General features: G+C 56.8%; 1 protein-coding gene across 1 annotated transcript; it reads right to left on the minus strand.

The window, feature by feature from the left end:
- Nucleotides 1–2,749: 2,749 nt before the first annotated feature.
- On the minus strand, nt 2,750–4,847 carry HOXA7 (homeobox A7). Its single transcript, XM_029234478.1, has 2 exons — nt 4,137–4,847; nt 2,750–3,170 (listed from the first exon to the last, which is right to left on the minus strand). The coding sequence occupies exons 1-2, from the start codon at nt 4,513–4,515 to the stop codon at nt 2,848–2,850; spliced, it is 702 nt and encodes a 233-aa protein (XP_029090311.1). The 5' UTR covers nt 4,516–4,847; the 3' UTR covers nt 2,750–2,847.
- Nucleotides 4,848–6,404: the final 1,557 nt, after the last annotated feature.

A 6,404-nucleotide genomic window follows, 5' to 3' on the forward strand; every position in this document is an offset into this window, starting at 1 on the left:
GGGTGTGTGTGAGTGTGTGTGTGTGTGTGTGTGTTGGCGAGTGCGGGCTGTAGTGTGTGATGGAGGCGCGTGTGTGAATGGGTGAGTGGGTGGGTGAGGGTGAGTATGCCCCTCTTCAGAGCCGCCCTGGGTGCCCTCTCCCACTGCCGCCGGTGCCGGCTACCGTCTCACAACCTTTGCTCCTGTCTCCCCACATGTCTCACCTGCAGATGGCGGTTCCCAGAAGCTCCTGCCCCTCTGACAGCTGTCGCCTGGGCAGCCCGGGGAGACGAATTGTCCTCTTTCCTGGTGCTAGAGGACGCAGGAAATTAGCCAGGTTGCGAGTTGCAAAGCGGCCGCGGCGGTGCCGGGAACTGGACGAGCCCCACCTCCTGCGGGAGCGGCCGGGCCGGGCCGGGCCGGGGCCTCGTCTCGCTCGCCATCGCCGGACAAAGCACAGCCGAGCCGGGCTGGAAGGCAGAGCGCCGAAGCAGGCAGGACGGAGCGGAGGAAAAGAATGCGGCTCTATTCTCGCAAGGGAAATTATAAAAAAGTTCATGTTCACGGTTCCCATCCACATGACCGACAGCGGCCAATGGAAGGGCCGAACAACTCATAAAGTTGTATTGCAAAGTTGTAAATTTTCATAAACAACAACGGATTTATGACCCTTTCCCCATCACTAAGAGGAGGCAGCTCTTACACCGGCGCCATCTTACCACCGAGGCCGCCCCGACTTGGGGCCGCAGGTTTTACAGACCCAGTTGGGCCGGGGTTTATTAAGAGTAATAAGAAGTGGGCCCAACCCAAGCAGGAGACAGGAGTCGAGGTCTTCGCCCGCCGAGCTCACCCTGTTCTGCGCTGTCCCCACCACCCCTCGCCCCTTCCCCAGCCCCTCAATCCTTCTCATCCAGACGCCCGCGCCAAAGTTTCGAAGCCGGGTTTGCGGCCCCTGCCCCTTCCCATACCCCTCAGCTTCAGTGCTGGGTCCTGGGGCGCCCTCGCTTTGCCTGAATGTGGGGTTGGGGTCTATATCAGAGGCCCTGAATCCCGCGTCCTATCCTGGGGTCGGGTTCAGGGCTCGTGGAAAATTCAGAATCAATTGTAGGGTAATACCCCTTTCCAAGCCCACCCTATAGCCTTATAGGAAAGGGTGGATTTGGGATTCTCTCATGGAATTTATGGAGGTTTTTGGGGAGGTTCATAGAATATAATGTATCAATCGAAGATTCCGTTTTCAAGGGATCTGGAAGATGTTTGCACACACATGCGAACCGGACAAAAATCTCCACACAGAGAAATGCACATATACAATTATGGACACACAGAAACGCATGCACCCAATTATGGACGAGGAAATACCTGCAATTGTTTACACACAAAAACACCTGCACTCAACTATGGACAAAGAAATACATACAATTATGGACTCAAAAATACACAGAAATACACATGCAAAAAGAGGTACACACACCTATATGAATCTACACATAAAAAGTCCACATGAAAAGGGATTCGAGGTGTATACAACAATACGTGACACCCAGCACATAGACCCTATTCTTTCTTCCATTTTTGCTGTCCCAAAGCCCCTTTGGCCACATAGGCACAGCCAGGGCTTGCTCTCCACTCATGCTCACCCTGTCTTCCCCAGGCCCCCTCCCCCCTAGATAAAGCGGTCCACATTTCTTTGTCATCGAGCATCTTTATTTTTCTGTTACATAAAACACTGTTAACTGGGCAAGACAGGAAGTGTACCTTCCTGTTCCTGGAAGCCCAGGCTAGAGCCAAGAGGGATGAGGGGGACACAGGACAACACAGGAGATGGAGGGCGCTGGGGAGGGCTGCCCTCCCCACACGCTATAGAGTTGGGTCAAGACAACACACCATGCTACAAAGTCACCCCATTAACACATCCTTCCCAAGTCAGGACATTGCCTTACAAATGAGCTCCAAGACTATATAAATGACAAAAAAAATCTTGTTCAAATATACAATATTTGCCATTGTAGGAAAAGTCAGGGTGTACATATTCAACATGGCTGGACAGCAGGACACAGGGGCCAGGGGAGGGGCAGGGAGGCTGGGAGCATCTCTGCGAACCCAGAGGCCTTCAGCTAGCTTGAGAATGCTCCCTTCCAGAAATAGGGGGTGATGGGCCTGAACATGGGGTGCCCAGGTCAAAGAAGGAGGGATTCTAGATTGCAACACTTAGAATGCTTTGGAATAAATATATTATTTTTCCATTTAAATAGAAGCCAATGCCCTGGTCCCCGGACACCAGTGCCTTCTCAGCACAGCCTCAGAGACCCCAAAGACTGCTAGCCCGGAAGCAGCAGCGGCCTGGCTGTGGAGGGGGGAGGGTTCGGCACTAGGTAGCAGGCGAGCCAGCCAGCACAAAATAGGTAGTTTGGGGCGAGTAGGTAGTACTGAGAGTCAGGTCCTTGCGGGTATGGGGGAGGTGTTGGGTGTCTGACAGTGTTGGGACGTGTCTGGGCTTCCTGGGAGTGGAGGCCCTCTGGGGCTGGGCCCATAGGTAGTTTGGGGGTGCCTCTCCCCGAGGCCTGTGCTAGGTAGTATTTTAACCGTGCCAGAGCAAAGCTGGCGGGACTGGGATTGGGGGTGTCTGTTGGGGGGTGGTCCTCGAAGGCAGAGGGGATCCCCAAGGGGCCCCAGTCTAGGTGGCTGCTCAGTCCAAATAAGCTGGGAGCTGGAGCGGGTAATGGGGTAGATTGGGTGCAAGTTGGGGACTGGGTTTTTTTTTTTTTTAACATTTTCTTTTTATTTTTTTCCACTTTTGTAAATAAAATCAGTCTCTAAAGACACTTTCCCGACTGTCTGGTGCAGCCAGGGCCCTGGCTCCAGCCCTCATTCCTCCTCCTCCTCCTCGTCGTCGTCATCCTCCTCGTCGTCCTCCTCGTCGGCCTTGTCGGCGGTGGCGGCTGCAGCGGCGGCGGGCACGGCACCCTCGGGGGCGGCGGAAGCGGCCGGAGCCTCATCCTTATGCTCCTTCTTCCACTTCATGCGGCGGTTCTGGAACCAGATCTTGATCTGGCGCTCGGTGAGGCAGAGCGCGTGGGCGATCTCGATGCGGCGGCGCCGCGTCAGGTAGCGGTTGAAGTGGAACTCCTTCTCCAGCTCCAGGGTCTGGTAGCGCGTGTAGGTCTGGCGGCCCCGCTTTCGGTCCGGCCCTGAGAGCAGACACACACACACACACACGGACACACGGACAGACAAGCGACAGGGACACAGACAGGACAGTGCATTAGCCAGGCCGCCATCCCAGAGCGCGCACCTTCCTCCCGGCCCTGACCTAGGCGGGAGTCCCCCCTCCGCCCCGCGCCCCCAAACTGAGCTGGGGGAGGAGCGGGAGTGTTAGCTGAAGACCCCGACTGCGGTGCCAGACGCGCAGACAGCTCTGTGAGGAGGGAAGGCGCAGAATCCCAACTTTACAACCGCCCTTTCCAGCCGGCTAGGCTTCCACAATGTCCTGCTTCCCCCTGACAAAGGGAAATTGTAAATATAGAGTGTGGGCAAGTGGGAGATGCTGCGCTTTTGCCATTCAAAGGCGAGCCAGGCCGCTTCCCCGCCTAGCTAGGCAAAAGGGAGACCTTCTCCGGCGGCCAGCACTCCAGGGGCGCCTGCCCTCCCCAGCAGCCCGCGCCCCCAACCCCGGACCTTCCTATGGAACTCCGGCTCTCTGTCTCCGCTCCCACACACCCATCCCCGCCTTTAAATGGCCCCTGGCACTGGGGTGTGTGAGGGGCCCTAAAGGGTTTGGCTCTCCCTGCTTTTGAGAAAAAAAAAAAGCCTGGCTGAAAGGAAAAGGAGGAGGGAGGGAGAGAGAAGAAAGGGAGGGAGAAAGAGAGAAGAGAATTGCGAACAAACTTAGTGTTGAAATTCCAAGGCAAATGGAGTTAAATTTACGAGGATCGAACCCATTAATTGGGCAATAAAAAGTTTTATGAGCCTCATTTACATACAATGCTATGAGCTCTCCACGCTATGGCGCCTTGGCTCTAATTAAAACCAGAAAGGCAGAGCCGCCAAGAGTCACGGGGCAGCCGGCTTGCAGCCGCCTTGCTCCGCGCTCCGCGCTCCCAGCCCCGCGCTCCCAGCCCGCGCGCCCACCCGGCCCGCCTAGCGGCTGCGCCTACCTGAAGACCGCATCCAAGGATAGATACGGAAATTGGCCTCGGCCGAGCCGTGCAGCGCGCCTTCGTCTGCCTTGTCGCAGGCGCCTTTGGCAAGGTCACTGCAGAGCCCCGGGATGTTTTGGTCGTAGGAGGCGCAGGGCAGGTTGCCGTAGGCGTCGGCACCCAGGCCGTAGCCGGACGCGAAGGGGCTCTGATAGAGGGGGCTGTTGACATTGTACAAGCCCGGTACGGTCGAAGGGAAGGCGCCAGCGCCCGCCCCGTAGCCGCTTCTCTGCGAGCTGGGCGCAAAGGAGCAAGAAGTCGGCTCGGCATTTTGGAATAGAGAAGCCCCCGCAGTATATTTGCTAAAAAGCGCGTTCACATAATACGAAGAACTCATAATTTTGACCTGTGATTTGTTGTCCGGCAGCTTTCAGTGTCGGTTTTACGAGGTAGCGTGATATATGATAACATTACACCCCCAGATTTACACCAAACCCCATTTTCTTTTGGACGGAGGTCGCCGCAGCACGTGACCGCCCACATGATCGCCTCCGCCAATCTCAGCAGCCCTCACAGGTGGTCTCGCTTCGCCGGGCCCGCGGCAGCCTAGAATGGAAGGGGAAGAGGCTCAAATATGTGGCCAACGAATCTGCCCGCGCCCGGCCGGCCTGGCGCGTCCTGCTGGAAAAGGACTCTTGAGGCTCCGCGCGGGCGCTCAGCCCGCCGCCAACCTGGACCCCTGGCCTGCAGAGGTCGCGCGGAGCCGGCCGGGCGCAGTCCCCTCTTGCTTATTACCGAACGCTGGACCAAGCCTGCGGGTCCTCCCTGCCCCTCTTTCTGCCCATTGACGCAGCCCAGGGAGGGTCTCTGCACTCCGAGTATCCGCCCGCCCCACGGTGGCCGGGTGGGCAAACCTCGGCTCTGGGAAAATCGACTCTTTGCCTGTGTCTCCCCCCTCCCAGGTCCAGTGGGCCGGAGGTCGACTTAGACTCTGATCCAGATGGGGCAGGCGCAGCGTCGCTTTCAGCTACAGCGAGAAAGCCACCGCAAACTGGAACCATGTGGTTGGAATAAAGTCAAGGTCTTTCAGCTTCCTTTCCTTAATCGGCAGCGCACTGTTTATCTGCCCTAAAGGAACCAGTGAAATATTTATCTATTAATGAGCCTCATTTGCCAGCAGATTTATTAACATGAGGTTTCCCCCCACCTCCTCCTGGACACCTCTGGCCCGGCAGGCTCTGTGCGTTCTCTCCTGGGCACCTGGCTGGCCTCTGGCAGCCTAAGAAATGGCCGGACACTCTTTTGTCCTCCCTGCAACCCTTGGTTCCCCCTCGCTCAAGGGAAACCAAGTCTCTTTCCCCCAGCTTGTTGGAACCTCAGGCCAACACTTTCCAGGCGCCAGCGGTGCTGTAAGGTTTCTGGTAGCTTTCACTGGGGCCACCCCTGGGCCTCAACTGGCTCCTCATGGGCCTGGATGCCTGCGAGCAATACATGCTTTAGAGCCAATTTGGAGAAGAGAGCGGGCCCGGGCGCCTGGGGACTGCAGCCCACTATAGATCTCTATTTCTTTTGGAGACCCCCAAAACAAATAGGGGGACCTCTCCCAAAAGGCCACCCAGCTCTGGCAGCTTCACCTTTCCAGGACTGGAGCTCACAGTAGTATCACTCACTCCCACCCAGGGCCTCAACTCTCGGAGCTCACCTTCCCAAGCCTCCAACGCCTGCAGGGTCGGGGCAGCAGAATGCCCTGCTGCCCACCACTCCCTAGAGGGTGGTGGGGTGAACCCTTCCCCTAAACGCCTCATAAACTGCCCAGGCTTCGATGGAAGCCCAGCAGTCAGGTCAGTACGCATTTTACTGCTCAGCTCTATTGCACACCATAGACCCGACCTCACAATGGAATTGCCCCGGAAATTCTCTGAATTATAGTTTGATTCCTTGTATACAAAAACGCTTCCCATCACTTTCAGAGGGTCCAGGCCGCCCCTGTTCACCGCACGCTCTCAGGGGGTCCCAGAAGCACAAAAGGTGGCAGAAGCGTTCATGCTTGGATGCAACGGAGCCCGAGCTCTGGCCTAGTGGACTGCCTGAGGCGTGGGTGGGGAGGCGGGGGCTGTCTGGGCAGGTGGGTGCCTGGTGGTTTCCCCTGGGGGCACAGGGGCCATAGTGCAGCAATATCCAGGGATGGCCTTTATGGAGGACCAGGATGATGGTGTGTCTCCGCTGGGGAATGGTGGGGTAAGACTGGAAGAGAAGAAAATACCAAATATTCCAAATAGCATTACT

This window comes from Monodon monoceros, unplaced genomic scaffold (assembly GCF_005190385.1).
Source record: "Monodon monoceros isolate NGI ecotype Baffin Bay Population unplaced genomic scaffold, NGI_Narwhal_1 Super_Scaffold_2, whole genome shotgun sequence".
NCBI lineage: Eukaryota > Metazoa > Chordata > Mammalia > Artiodactyla > Monodontidae > Monodon > Monodon monoceros.

What these genes read in the sequence shown, in the direction of transcription:
- HOXA7 (XM_029234478.1), bottom strand. Translation starts at nt 4,515, where the DNA reads ATGAGTTCTTCGTATTATGTGAACGCGCTTTTTAGCAAATATACTGCG. An exon ending in TCCTTGGATGCGGTCTTCAG is followed by an intron (nt 3,171 to 4,136) that starts GTAGGCGCAGCC and finishes GTCTGCTCTCAG; the next exon opens with GGCCGGACCGAAAGCGGGGC.